The sequence below is a fragment of the Hemicordylus capensis genome, chromosome 7 (genome assembly GCF_027244095.1).
Source record: "Hemicordylus capensis ecotype Gifberg chromosome 7, rHemCap1.1.pri, whole genome shotgun sequence".
In the NCBI taxonomy this organism is placed as follows: domain Eukaryota; kingdom Metazoa; phylum Chordata; class Lepidosauria; order Squamata; family Cordylidae; genus Hemicordylus; species Hemicordylus capensis.
The window spans coordinates 34,607,317-34,621,765 of record NC_069663.1 but is presented as its reverse complement, the minus strand read 5'-3'; the positions used below and the strand labels follow the sequence as shown (position 1 = coordinate 34,621,765).

At 54.0% G+C, this 14,449-nt stretch overlaps 1 protein-coding gene across 1 annotated transcript in view; it reads left to right on the top strand.

Annotated features, from left to right (window-relative positions):
• Window positions 1–11,920, top strand: part of NFYC (nuclear transcription factor Y subunit gamma) — a 56,897-nt gene extending 44,977 nt beyond the window's left edge. Inside the window, exons 6-10 of the mRNA XM_053267149.1 lie at window positions 6,190–6,363; window positions 6,849–7,007; window positions 8,834–8,941; window positions 11,111–11,170; window positions 11,650–11,920. Coding sequence (XP_053123124.1) covers window positions 6,190–6,363; window positions 6,849–7,007; window positions 8,834–8,941; window positions 11,111–11,170; window positions 11,650–11,769 — 621 coding nt within the window. The 3' untranslated portion in view covers window positions 11,770–11,920. The remainder of the gene's footprint in view (window positions 1–6,189; window positions 6,364–6,848; window positions 7,008–8,833; window positions 8,942–11,110; window positions 11,171–11,649) is intronic.
• The last annotated feature ends 2,529 nt before the right edge of the window (window positions 11,921–14,449 follow it).

The following is a 14,449-nucleotide window of genomic DNA, read 5'->3' as shown; positions in this document are numbered from 1 at the left end:
CACTCGAGGACGCTGCGGCCTGCATCTTTTGGGGCAGTCGTTGCTCCTGTAAACATCCTTGACTGGAAGCTGTGTGGTGCTCAAAGGGGCTTTCAGTCGGATGTTTACAGCGGCAGGCTGCCACAGTCGTCGCCCTGGAATGGAGCCGGTTTGTCTTGAGCCGGAGGCCAAATATGTTTGCAGTCACCTCTTCCGATGCAGCTTTAAATCTGCTTTGGAGAGTCTTTCCAAGATATGTCTCTTCCTACAAAAATGTCACCCGCCTTTGCTAGTGGCAAGTAAGCTCCTATCCTGAGTTCCGTCTCTCCGTCACTGCCCAGTAAGTTTTTACTAATGTTAATGTTTTGCAGTTCTGTCCCATAGATGGTGTGGATTATACTGGAATAGAGAAGACCCTTGGTCCATCTAGCTCAGTATTGTCTACCCGGACTGGCAGAGGCCCTCCCGGGTTTCAAATCAGTCTTTCCCAACCCTCCCTGGAGCTCTTCCTCTTCCTTCCCCATCTCCCCTCCAGGGCGATCAAGGCAACCTCTATTGCTCCTCTCTCTTCTCCCCCAGCCCTTTTGGTGTGCTTGTCCGTAGTAGTCTTGTAAGCTGGCCTGAGCTTCTGGCTCTTCTGCAGTCTGCCTGCCAGTAGATGAACAGCATTCGCACCTTTAGCCCTTGTCGCTGGGGATGATGGGAGTTGTAGGCCAGCAACATCTGGTTCGAGAGCCCCAGCATTAAAGGGTTGATGCCTGATGGGCAGTAGGGATGTGCACGAACTGGTTTGTGCACTCGCGGGGAGGGGGGGCGGGCGGCTTTAAGGGGCACGTGCATCTGCCACTTCCGGTATGACGCTGACCGGGGATGCAAGGAGGTATGCTGCAGCACCGCACCAGCAGTTTTGGGGACAGTGCCAGCGGGGGGGGGAGTGGTGGGGCAGGTAAGGGCACCCTCCCTGCCCCTTAAAGATCCCCCCGCCTCCGAAGCGGCTTGAACGCTGGACTTCTGAACCGGTTCAGCGCTCCACAAAAGGAGCGCCGAACCAGTCCATGCACATCCCTAATGGGCCGTCCGCTAGAGAATAGCTGCTATAGGGCTGTGCAAGCAGCAGCTCATTAGATTGTCTTTCTCCTGAATTGTACAGTGACGTGGCTGCTCCTTCCTGCAAGAGAGAGTGACTGGTTCTCGGGGGCTGAAGATCCGGGGAGCAGTTCTTTCCCATTTGTTCACGGCCACTGCTGGGGAGGCCTGGGGTTATCCAAGAGCGGCTGCTGCCGTTGGAGTGCTTAAGATAGCCTCTTGATCTCTGAGGAAGCAGAGTCTCCGGGATCACGGCAAGGATCACTTGCTCCCTTTGAAATCCAACCCCACGTCAGTACAGCAGCCTCTGCTCCTGCCGCCCGATGACCACAGGGAGCGGCTCTTTCCAAATTCCATTCTTGCTAGTGCCGAATGTATATGCCTGGAATGTTTGGAAGTGGCTCTAAAACAAACCCCTTTGTGCTTCAGAACCTCTCAGGGGCGTCTTTCCTCCACCTGGCAAGGGCTGCGTGTCCAGGATGGCAGAAAAGCTCCGCTACAAAGGCATCGCGGTGCTTGAAGAGGCCTGGTGTGCAGAACACGTTGCAAGAGGGGTTCTCAAACATGGGTCCCTGGACAGTGTTGGACAACAGCTCCCATCATCCCCAGTCACAATGGCAGCCACTGTGACGGGGATGATAGGAGCTGTCGTCTGACACCTGGTGGCCCCAGTTTGAGAACCTCTGCATCACAATGTGTTCACATGTTTTCTTCCCCCACCGTGCAAACAGGTGTGAGGGAGGGCATGTTGCCATCGGAACCTGAAGCATGCATGCCACTCACTGTGCAAAGGAGATGCCATGTTTCAAGCTGAGGATACGAATACGGCTATGCACGGGACCGGGCAGGGGTGGGTGCACTTACCCCTCCCTCCACTTTCCCCTGCCGGCGTTCAGTATTGGCAGAGTCCTACGGGGCGGCAGCCTACCTCCTTGCGGCCCCGTTTGGTCCTTGGCCGGAAGTAGCTGGCGCCCGTGCGCACGCCAGGCCCATGTGTGCTCTTGCGCGCGAGCCCGCCCGACGTGTGTGAGCACGCTTCTGGCATGCGCACACCCGTCAGCTTCTTCGGGCCAAGGAGCCAATGGGGCAGCAGAGAGGTACGCTGCTGCCCTGTAGGACCTTGCCAATACTGAGCGGGAGGGATAAGTGCACCCTCCCACACCCTTAAAGTGTGATCTTCCCGCCGCCTTCGAACGTCGAACTTCCCGGTGTTTGAACGTGTTCGGAGGCCCGTAAAAGCACCTCCAAACAGGTTCGTGCACATCCCTAGATACAAAGCAGGAAATGAAAGCAAAGCCCTCTTTCCTCTTGGCCGACTAGCAGGTCCCCTGTCGTCTTTTGGTTTCCTCCCCCACCTCTCTAGAATTCAGGTGTGGCGTTTGCTTGAGTCCCTGCAGGCAGAATCCAGCCCCTGTGGGCTTCAGTACACATTTCGGCACTTCTGGGTGGGCAGGCGCAGCCCTCTGAAGTCGTCTTCTGCATTCCTTCCCTCCTTCCTGGGCGAATGCCAGCGCTCGCTGGACTTGGTTTCGACGGGGCTTTTCCGACAAATGTGCAACGAGTTGGGGGCACCTTTAAATCTCTCCTTCCTCGGCGGCCGCGGAGGCCATGCGTGGGGACGCCTGCAGCGCTTTCTCCTGACGGCGTGCCAAGGATGGCAACAGGCCGGCATCCAAGGGGCTTTTGGACAGCGTGGAGCCACCCTCTGCATCTTAATGGCTTGCATCTCTGGTTAATATTTTGCAGTGCTCCAGGCAGAAATGGCTTGGCGTCGGAACCAGTTTGAGCCGGGCTTCATCCTGCTGCCAGCGGCGGCCGTTGCTGCGGCTTGTTTTCAGCCCCTAGTAACACAATGGAGCCGGCATCTCCCTTCGCTATCTCGCTGAGCAAGCTGGAATGTCTGGCACTCCGCTGTTGGTGGAGGACAGATGATAAAGAAGAACACGCATGCCTTCAGTCGGCTTGCAAGGGATCTCCAGCTCTTCTTGGATTGTAAAAGGATTCCCCCCCCTCCCCAGTAAAGGTTCTTGGCCCACTCTGTAGCGCCAGGGCCAGCTGTCTCAAGCCCCAGTCAGTGACTCTGCCCAAGAGATCCTTGCAGGATGATGGAATCCGTTCCAGCCATTCTTGGCAAACGCTGCCTCTTGGCCTCCAACAACCTGGCAGGCGGCTTGTGGGTGTCTGTCTTACGCTCAGGAGTTCTCAAACTTGGGTCCCCAGCTGTTGCTGGGCTACAACTCCCATCATCCCCAGCAACCTCTGGGGGCCCGAGTTTGAGAACCCCTGCAGGAGCTGTTTGTTCCAAAACAGTAATGCTTCTCTCCCTTCCCCCACCCCCAGCCCCAAATCATGTATACTTTTTATGTCAAGAGATTGGATTGTCACCTGTGTATTTCTGGGAAGGGGCTACAGGTGTATTCTTAGTGTAATGTGACAGTGACTTCCGAGGTAGCGGTCTAGTACATACGGGCTGACTTCATGCAGCATTTGGTACTCTATGGTGTTTGCTCCACCCCTCACAAGTCAGCAAAGTAGACGGCCCCCAGCCTGAGCAGGGACTTGGAGCAGGAGGAGTGGGAAGCAGTCGGGCTGCAAGAGCCAGCCTCCAACTCCTGAAGCAGGAGACCCCAGGACTGGAGAGCCGGGGGGGGGGGGCAGGCCTCGCTCAGCTTGAGCCCCTGGACAACCGGATTCCTTCTGTGCCAGATACCTCAGAGTCATAGGAACCGAGGAAGCTGCCTTCTACTGAGTCAGGCCATGGGTCCATCCACACTGACTGGCAGCGGCTCCCCAAGGTTTTAGGCTGGAGACTTTCCCAGCCCCGCTTGGAGATGCCGGGAGGGGGGGGTCACGCATGTGGGTCCTTCTGCATGCAAAGCAGATGCTCTGCCTCCGAGCTACGGCCCCATCCCCAGAGGGGAGTATCTTCCAGCACTCGCATATAGCCTCCCATCCAAAAGGAACCCAAGGCAGACCCTGCTGAGCAAGAGACCAGGCTTGCTTGCTACCCCAAGACCAGCTCTCCTGCATGCCTCTGCTGGCAGTGGGCCAAGAGGGACTTGGCCTGGGCAGGTGCCTAGGCCAGGGGGCTGCCCCTTGAGACCTCTCTGCTCTCCAGGGGCCTCGAAGGGCTAGTCTGATTGGTCTGGCCCCTGCTGGAGGACGTTGCTCACCCAGAACTCTCCAGGGGGCTGCCAGGCCGACTTGCTCTGCCTCGCATCCTCTGAGACCTTGTGGGTTCTCCCGTGCAGGGTGGAACACACCACCCGGACTGGGCAAGTGGCAAGGGTGCCACGAGGCCGCTGGGGTCCGACTAGGACTCCCGGATTCTTTGGCTGGTCTAGGGACTGGATGTGGAGCTGACTGCGTCGTCGTTGGGCCAGAGCTGGGCAGAGCAGGGGCCGCGGCTGGCAACGGCAAGGTGTCGCATCCTCTTACCGGTTTGCCTCTGCCTTCGACATGCTCCTCCATTGCACAGCGGTTTACATAGAGAAGTCAATAACAAATGACATGATTTCCTGTCCCAAAAGGCTCACAAGGTAGACAGCAGGCCCTGGAGTGGTGCTGTGCTGGGGCGGGAGAGGGCCAGTTGCTCTCCCCCTGCTCGACAGAAGAGAATTGCCCCTTGGCTCAGTTAGCAGGGGTCTGCTTTCGGCCGAGAATTCACGTTGGGAGGAGCTGCTCCTGGTGGGCTGGCGGTGGGGGAGGCAGCAGAAGGCCGTGGACAAGGCCAGGCAGGTGCTCCACAGATCCAGCACGGCCCATGCTGCAGCGCGTGTAAACATCCTACACTCTCAGCTGTGGCTTTGTGATAGCTGGGAGAAGGTTGTTTACGCCTTCTGCCATGGATTGACCTTCTTGGCAGCCCTGGCCAGTTGATCTCTCTCTCTCGACTAGAAGACTCGATGGCAACACGCTCGGTCCTCAAATCCTCTTGCACATTGCTGTCTAGGGAGTGCCTTGCTTTTAAAAAATAAAAATGCGGGGGTGGGGGGTGGAGGAGAGTTTTGTTGGGTAAACATGTCTCAATCTTTCGTTGGCTCATGTTAAGAGTTCATTCTTTAATGGCCGCTTGCAACACGGGCAGAGACCCAAAGGCGCTCTCCTCAAGTTTCTTGCCCAGAGGTAGGGCTGCCGGTTGCTCAGTGCTGCTTTCCTCCTCCACCCTGGACCATGGACCAATCTGCATAAAGTGGGACCGCCACCCCGGCCAAAAATGGTGCATAGCAGAAAGCTGTCTGCAGGGCAGAAGTTCCAGTCTGAAGGGTGCCGGCACCTCTGCTGAGCCGCAGGGGTTTTTGACTTTCACAGGCTTCCTTTTGCCCAGCCGAATGAGAAGCCGTTCCCAACAGAAAGGCGCTCTGCTCCTCAAGTCCGTGTGAGAGAAACCAGAACGAGAGAGCACTTTCGAAACTCGTGGTCCAGTTTTCTCCCCTGCCCCTCCTCCAAAGAGCCCAGGCGGATGCTAACCTACTTGCTTGCAGTAAACCATGATCTGTAACTGGCTTCAGACCTTGGTTAAAGGTTGTGGCTTATTTCAAGTCAGTGGGTTAGATTAAGCCCATATTGATCGGTTCAGACATCGAGGCCGATCCTGGCTTATTCTAGCCTAACTCAGAGGGAGCCTGGGCAGGGGAGACGTTTCAGAGACGTTGCACCGGGATCAGACTTTATCCTTGGGTTTGTGTGCTGCCTGCTACTGGCCAGCTAAGCCAGAATTCTTGACCTTGTCCCACATCTGCACCCCATATTTATCTCTGGGACTGGAGCCCCATCGTCCAGTGTAGAGTGGGCAGGCGTGAACTAGATCGGCGGGCAATGGGAGGACTCTCTGGGCCGAGCAAATGTATGAATGCACAGCACTTGAGAAAGCGGGAGGGTGGCCGACGGAATGGACTGCCGCTTCTCGGGACGACTGGGACGCTTTGGTTTCCAAGGGCTCCTTGAATCTAGTGGAGCCGGTTGTGTGTTTCATGTCGGCTTGCCCAAGGTGACTCCAGGCATCGCCTGTCGGTTCTGTGACGCTGCAGGAGCTGCCGAGCTAGGCACCCGGGTGAGGACTTGGGCTGCTGGGTTTGGCTCCTCACTGGCTTTCTTCTTCTGCTTCTGCTTCTTCTGGCACAGGAGGAGGTGCGTCAAGCCGTGACACCGGCGGAGCCCGTCCAGTACTACTTCACGCTTGCCCAGCAGCCTGCCGCTGTCCAGGTGCAAGGGCAGCAGCAAGGGCAGCAGACGACCACGTCCACCACCACGCTCCAGCCGGGACAGATCATCATCGCGCAGCCACAGCAAGGGCAGGTTGGTCGGAGGGGCTTCCGGAGGGCTGGCGCAGGGCCCGGGGGGCGCTGTGTCAAAGATGACTTGGTTGCGCTGCTGGCTGACCAGCGCACAATGCTCTTCTGACATGGGCTAAGGCAAAGAGGCACCTTTTTAAAAAGTGGTGATTCTCTTATATTTAGCTGGGGGAGAGCAACTGGCCCCATCCATCCCCAGCACAGCATCCTTCCAATCACTGTTGCTGGTGTCTACCTTATATTTCTTTTTAGATTTTGGGGACAGGGAACTTTTTCTCTTTCTCTCCCCCCCCCCACCTTTTCTTCTCTTTTGCTCCTCCTCTTTCTTGCCTACTTTGGGAACTTTTGTTGAAAAGTAGTATGTAAGTATTTGTTGCAGGGAGCGGGGCGGGTTGTAGGAGAGCAGCCCGGCTTGAGACACCCCCGAGCCCCTCTCCCCGGGGCGCCATCCCAGACTCAGGATGCTTTTCTTGTGTGCTCTTCCTGCAGGCCACCCCGGTAACTATGCAAGTTGGCGAAGGTCAGCAGGTGCAGATTGTCCAGGCGCAGCCGCAAGGGCAGACGCAGCAAGCACAGAGCGGGACGGGGCAGACCATGCAGGTCATGCAGCAGATCATCACGAACACAGGCGAGATCCAGCAGATCCCGGTAAGAGGCCCCCAGTCAGTCACCTTCTCTTGCCGGCCTTTGCCTCGGGAGGGGCGCCTGTTTGCAAGCTTCTGCCCCCCTCCCCCCCGCCACTTTTCTTTTTCTAAAAGAAGTTGTCCTTCACATAAGAACAGAGAACAGCCCTGCTGGATCCAGCCCAAGGAGGCCCATCTAGTCCAGCATCCTGTTTCACACAGTGGCCCACCAGATGCCACTCGAAGCCTACGGGCAAGAGGGGAGGGCCGGCCCTCTCTCCTGCCGTTGCTCCCCTGCAACTGGGATTCAGAAGCATTCTGCCTCTGAGCTTGGAGGTAGCCTGTCGCCCATCCAGACTAGTGGCCATTGATAGACCTCTCCTCCATGAATTTGTCTAAGCTCCTCTTAAAGGGTTTAGACCCTTCTTCGTTGGCATCATTCAGATCACACAAAGTACCCTATATTTTGCACAGCAAGGGACTTGTATTGAGTCTACTGCCCAGGATTAAAGATCTCCTCCCCTTCCAAGCCAGCTCCGATACAATCCTCCTTCTCTCCCATCTCTAGGATCTAGAAGTTCAGAAAAAGCACGCCCGGTAGAATCCCTTCGGGGTTGGACATCTGGTTGCTCCCTCGCATCAAATATTCCTTGCATTTAAGAAGCTAGTAAATCAAGGAACAGGTTATGATAGAGTTGCTTGTGGCGGGTGGGGAGAAGGGGCATGGAATTTATCTCTAACTGGTCTCCTCCCTCAGAGCCAAGAATTCTTTAGTTGCTTGCTGCAGAGCAATTAGTTGAGCTCCCGAGAGTCTGCTCTGTTCATCTAGTTAGGCATTCCAGTTAGACTTTAACGAGGTGCCTCGTGTCGCCTTCCCCCCCCCTGCAGGTGGCTTTCAGTGCCAAAGGACTGTGTAGAGCCCCGAGCTTGCATAAGTATACAGGGTTGGGAGGGGGCTGCTCTGGGGCAGGGGGAAAGACGCTGGAAACGGCTGCTGAGGGCCAGACTCCCAAGCTTCAGAACTTCTCTTCCTGGAGGTTTGGAGCATGGCTGGCCAAGAGCCCTTGATCAGTTAAAGCAGGGGTGGGCCACCTTGGCTCTCCACAGTTTATTGTGCACAGGGGATGATGGGAGTTGTAGTCCAACACCACCTGGAGGGCCAAGGTGTTGGCCTACCCCTGTGTGAAAGTTTACAATTATAGGCATACTTACCTGGGAGTAACCCACTGGACGCAGTTGGGTTGACTTCCAGGTAAGAACACATAGGGATGTGCTGTGAAGATCTTCCCTATCCATCCCTGCCCGCTCGTTTGAAAGACACTACCTTGCATGTCCTGTAGTAGCATCTAATGTTAAGGGGGACAGATGGCACTCGGAAATATTCTGGAGAGGCAGTTGGGTGCACAGGTTCTCCAGGCTTGGGGGCAGCAGGTCCTTCTGGGCCAGTGCGTGCAGTGAGAGACCCAGGGGTTGGTATTGCTACCTCTTCTGTGGTGACGGTGCCTTCAGCGGATGCCATGCGGTGGCCAGGATCCAGGCTGAAAATAAGCTCCCTTGGGCTTCTTTCTGTAGGGGTAATTTTATCCTGAATGATGGCGTTGCTTTCTCTTGGGAGGAAAAACTCAGTTGGGAATAGGGACAGAGGGCTCTGCTTTGGTTCGCACGAGACGTTTTGTTTTCTGAACAGTTGCACTGACAGCTGAGACGAGCACGTGCGGCTTCCACGGCAAGTGGGCAAGGGGGCTCCTGTTTCAACTCCGACTCCATCCAGCCCTGCCTCTCGGTCTCTTCTGGAAACGAGAAGCCAACTTACATGTTTCAGGTTACCAACTCTGTGTCCTCTTTTTCTAGGTCCAGCTGAATGCCGGCCAGCTGCAGTATATCCGCCTAGCCCAGCCTGTGTCTGGCACCCAGGTGGTGCAGGGCCAGATCCAGACACTTGCAGCCAACACACAGCAGGTACCTACTGATCTTCAGGGCTCGAGGCCTGAAGCTTTGCACACTGGAGTTGATAACTCCCAGAAAACACAAACACACACTCTCTCTCTCTCTCTCTCTCTCTCTCTCTCTTACAATAGGCCAGTCGGCTTATTTCAGTGGGCTTTTAGCTCTTTCTTTATGGGGATGTGTGTGGATTGCTATGCTGTGCCACTTCATTTAGTGGCTTCCTCCTGTAATTACTGCTGTGTGAACTTGGTTAGCCACTCTGATTACCTTTTGGATCAAAGCGTGGCATGTGACTGTTTAGAAAGAAACTGTTAAAATGCACAACACCCACTTCCAGGAAATCCCTTGCATGCACCAGAGAAATCTTAGCACACCCAAGATAAGATCCTGGTGTTCTTAAATGCTGGAATGTGGAAGTCAGCCATGATCTGGTCACGCATGGTGTCCAGTGCTTGGCAGACTCAGCTCAGTCCTGTCCCTTTCCTCTTTCCTGCACCCATCTTCAATCTCCTAGGGCAGGATTCCCAACCCTGGGTCCCCAGATGGTGGACTGCAGCTCCCATCATGCCGAAGGCCATTGTGGCTGGAGATGGTGGGGACTGCAGACCAGGGTTGGGGATTCTGTCTTAGGAGGCATAAGATAGATGCAGGGACCCTGTTGAAGCAAAGCAGGCCCCACTTTGCTCAGGGCCTGGGTAAGAGACTGCCGGGGACCCCCTGTGTGCCACCCTGAGATCCACCGTGGAAGAAAAGCAGGATAGAAATGTAATAAAATAACTGAATATAGGTCAGGCTTTTATTTTGGCCACCTGCCAGCTACCTGTTCAGGCACCAGATCCCATTTCCAGTCCCTACAGCCAGTATGACAGCAATCTTCTGCTTTTTCCGACCCGAACCCACTTGCCATCTTTGACCAGATACAATTGTGTCTCTCCTTCTCGGTCTTCCTTTTCTCTTCCCTCTGCCCCTTTCCTTCTCCTCTCCTCCAAATGGCGCCACCCACTTTTAGGCCCAGGTGCGAGCGGTGTATGGGTCCCAACCAGTGTTCCCTGTAGCGGGGATGCTCAGATGTTGCTGACTACAACTCCCATCATTGCCAGCCAAAGGCCATTGCAGCTGGGGATGCTGGGAGTTGCAGTCAACAAGAGGGAATCCCTGTTCCAGGGAACACTGGCCCCAACCCACCCACTGAAGGACCAGTGCTACATCATCCCCACCCTGCCCCATTAACTGGAGTCTGGGACTCCTCCACACAAGCAAGTGTGATGCTTCGCTTGGAACCGAGGAAGCTGCCTTATCCTGAGACAGACCATGAGTCCGTCCACTTGGTACTGTCTACCCCAGGGCTGCATAACCTTCGCCTTCCTGCAACTCCCATAATCCCTGCTGTGGCTGGGGATTGTGGGAGTTGTAGTCCATAGACAGTTGGAGGGCTGAGGTTGCGCTGCCCTGGTCTGTGCTGACTGGCAGCGGCTTCTCCAAGGCTTCAGGCAGGAGTCTTTTCCAGCCCTGCCTGGAGATGTTGCTGGCGTGCAAATGTGGGGCCGCCTCCATGCAAACCCAATGCTTCACCTCTGAGCTGCAGCCCCGTCACCAAAAGTGGCATACACGGGTCTCCCCTGCCCCCGGCACTGACCGCACAACAGGCCTGCTTAGCTTCCGCAGGGTGGCCGTATCGTGTGCATATCGTACCTTCGCTCTCCAGCCCTTATTGGACTGGAACGCCCATCCTCCCCAGCCAAAATAATGTGTGATTGGGGTTGATGGGAGTTTATGGGCCACAGCTGCTTGAGAGCCGAAGGCAGCCCTGCTCGGAGACCCATTCTCATTCGAGGAGAACAAGTGAATGGGAGCAAAGTGGAGGCTTCGTTCACAACTGCAGGGGGCTTGGATACCAGCCCGGGAGTAGGTGCGTGCTGGAGTGAAGTCGGCCTTTTGAGCTTGGATGTGAGGATCTCCAATATCCCACCTCTGCAATATTCCATCTCGGCATTAAACCGCCCTGAGCCATTTTTGGTAGGGTGTTATATGAATCAAATAAATAAATAAAGGTGCGGAATTACGGTGTGAGTGTGGACTCCTCTCTCTCTCTCTCTCTCTCTCTCTCTCTCTCTCTCTCTCTCTCTCTCTCTCTCTGATGGGCCTACAAATCTCCATGTCGGTCCTCTTTTTCCCCCACAGATCGCGCAGACAGAAGTCCAGCAAGGACAGCAGCAGTTCAGCCAGTTCACCGATGGACAGGTAGGAGTCCCGGATTCCCTTGCAGCTGTCAGTGGAGTGCCTTGGTGTAGCTGGACCTGCTCCCAAAGGGGATGGGCCGCCTTGTTTTGTGGGAGCTGGCCGAACAGGAACAGGGTTGCAGGAATTCCTGCCACTCTTCTCATGGCGGGGGTGGGGGGGAGATTCAGGGCATTCCCAGCTTGTATAAAAATTGCCCTTCAGTTCCATTTGCTTCATCAAAACGAGGGTGTCTGAAGGCTGTGATGTTCTCTCGGTTTTGGCTGCATCCTTGTGAGTGAAACGGAGTACTCTCATGCAGTGATGGCAACTACCAGTTATTCCCAGTGGGTGGATGAGAGAGGTGAGATCTCGTCCGTCAGCAGCACATTGAATTGTCTGGTCCAGCAGAATGGGTCCCATGGTTCTGTGGCGCCGGACGGTTTTGCGAATTGGTCCATCCAAGGGGGGACCTGAGCAGGGTCTGACTTCTTCTCTTTCAGCAACTGTACCAGATCCAGCAAGTGACCATGCCTGCCGGCCAGGACATCACCCAGCCTATGTTTATCCAATCCACCAATCAGACGACGGATGGACAGGCCCCCCAGGTTTCAGGGGACTGAACTGGCCCAGCCAGAAGGCCTCTGGAAAGGAGGGAATTTGCATCAACTTGATTCCGATGTACTGCCCACCTGGTTTGGAGGCCCTCTCCCCCCCCCGCCCTGTTCCCCCAATCCCTTCCTTAAAATAAATCTTCATTTGCTACAAAGCCTCCATGGGCTCTGACCTGTGGTGCATTCTGTGGACTACTTCAATTTAGTAGGGGGCAAGAATACCCCACAAACTGATGATGCAATATCTTTTTTCTTTTTTTAAAAAAATTGCAAATTCTACATCACAGCAATTCCATGCAGTTAACTGACAGATTTGTATAGGTTTCTGTCAAACAACATGATTCATCTTAGAGTTCCCCGTTTCTTCGGTGGTTCAACATTTTCCCCTCTTCCCCATTTCCTGTCCAATAAACATTGGCTTCCAGCATCTTCTTGCTGTGCCATCCTGCTTAGCACTAGAGGAATGCATCCCATCTTTGTCAGTCAGGGTGTGTGTGTGTGTGTGTGTGTGTGTGTGTGTGTGTGAGAGAGGGAGAGAGAGAGAGAGATCCCCCCCCCGCCACTTTCCCCTCCTCTTTCTTTATAATCTTAAGCCTAAGTATTGGTATCTGCAGCTTTCAGGGACAAATCTCCAAAGCCAGGGATTCTCAAACTGGGGTCCCCAGATTCTGTTGGACTACATCTCCCATCATCCCCAGCCATACCAGCCAAAGGCTGGGGATGATGGGAATTGTAGTCCGACACCATCCAGGCACCCAAGTTCCAGAATCCCTGCCCAAAGCCATTCCTGTATTAAACGATTTTCTGAAGGCTTTAAAGTTGGCCTTGAATTATTTTGGAAACACATTTGGACACACCAATATGAGTTCTATATATGAGTTAACTGTGATAAGTCAATGCATGTGTTTAAAGGCTGCATGAAATGCAATAAACCTTTTTTAAATATATATGTATATATATATCAATGCCATGTGTCTCCCTTGCTCATCTTGTCAGCTGACAGAGACAGACAGAAGACTTCTTCACACATGTAATCAACTTAAGGAATTTACTGCCACTGTATGTGATGGTGTCCACTACCTTAGATGGCTTTAAAAGGGGATACAGAAGCAGAAATCTTTCACTGGCTGTCAGGATAGCTATATAAACCTCCTTAGTCAAAGGCAGTCTACCTTTGAGTACAATTAGCTGAAGGAGCAACAGCATGGGGGTGGGTGGGAGGGCTCTTTCCTTCATGCTCTGCTTTTGACCACTGTGAGGAAATAAGAGGTTGGGTTTCATGAATGCTTGGTCTGATGCAGCAGGACTTCTCTGATGTTCTTCTGACACTGGTCCATAATGGCACTCCACTGGGTCTTGCAGCAGGGAGCATGAATGGTCCCTTTTGCTAATCAGAGTCTGCCTTGGTTTGTATTTGGATGGGTGACTACATGTGAACGCTGTGAGATCTTCCACCATAGCTCAGTGGCGGAGCATCTGCTTTGCATACAGAAGGTTCCAAGTTTGTTCCCTGGCAGCATCCCCAGGTAGGGCTGAGAGAGACTCCTGCCCATAACCATGGAAAGATGCTACCGGTTGGAGTAGGCACAACTACTGAGCTAGATGGACCAAGGGACTGACTGTATAAAGCAGCTTCCTGTGAGTCAGATGAGACCTAAGACACTCGGGTCTGTGGGCGGGGGCGTCAATAGCACCGTCCTCCATGGTGGCTAAAATATAACCTAATCCTTGACAGCCGACTGCCTTTTTAAGGGTGTCCCAGGCCTGCAGTTGGGCATGGCAAGATGGACACGCTCGTGTTGGCATCCAGTCGGAGTGACCCTCCACACCTTCCGCTTCCTCCAATTCAGTGCTTGGATCTCTTGACGAGGGGCGCCACAGCCCGAGCCCAGAGTATGCTCTTCTGCTGCTCACAACCACACCGGCCTCACTACCTTCCTGTGCCTTGGTGTCATCTCCTAGTCTGGGGAGATGGACAGCAGGAGCCACCTACCCGGAGGCTAGATGCAGAAGGGCAGCCGTTGATGCGGGATATGGAGTTCCAGTGCATCGACCTTCTGCACCGACTATCCTAATGACCACTAGGGATATTGGGAGTAGAGGTAGTTAATGTGGGGTGTGTGTGTGTGTGTGTGTTTTAACCTGTCCCTGATGCTTGCCTATACTCCTCAGGCAGTGAGTCCATCCTCTTCCTTTCCTCCTAGAGCAGGGCTGCTTAACTTCAGCCCTCCTGCAGATGTTGGCGTGGTGCAGTGGTTAGAGTGCCGGACTAGGACCAGGGAGACCCGAGTTCAAATCCCCATTCAGCCATGAGACCTGCTGGGTAACTCTGGACCAGTCATTTCTCTCTCAGCCTAACCTACTTCACAGGGTTGTTGTGAGAAGAAACTTAAGTATGTAGTACACCGCTCTGGGCTTCTTGGAGGAAGAGTGGGATATAAAATGTTAATAATAATAATAATAATAATAATCAGCCAATTACAAAAAGCAACTTTACTGGGAACAGCCTATATTCTGCGACAAAATCTATAACAGCAACAACATTGATAATAAAATTCAATCATCCCAGGTCCTTGGGAAGGACTCGATGTCTGGATGAAACAAACCAGTCAATAACACCTGTCTGTGTAAATAAATAAATAAGTTGTTATGACCAGCATGATTGATGTTCATTATTCTCCTAGAGATG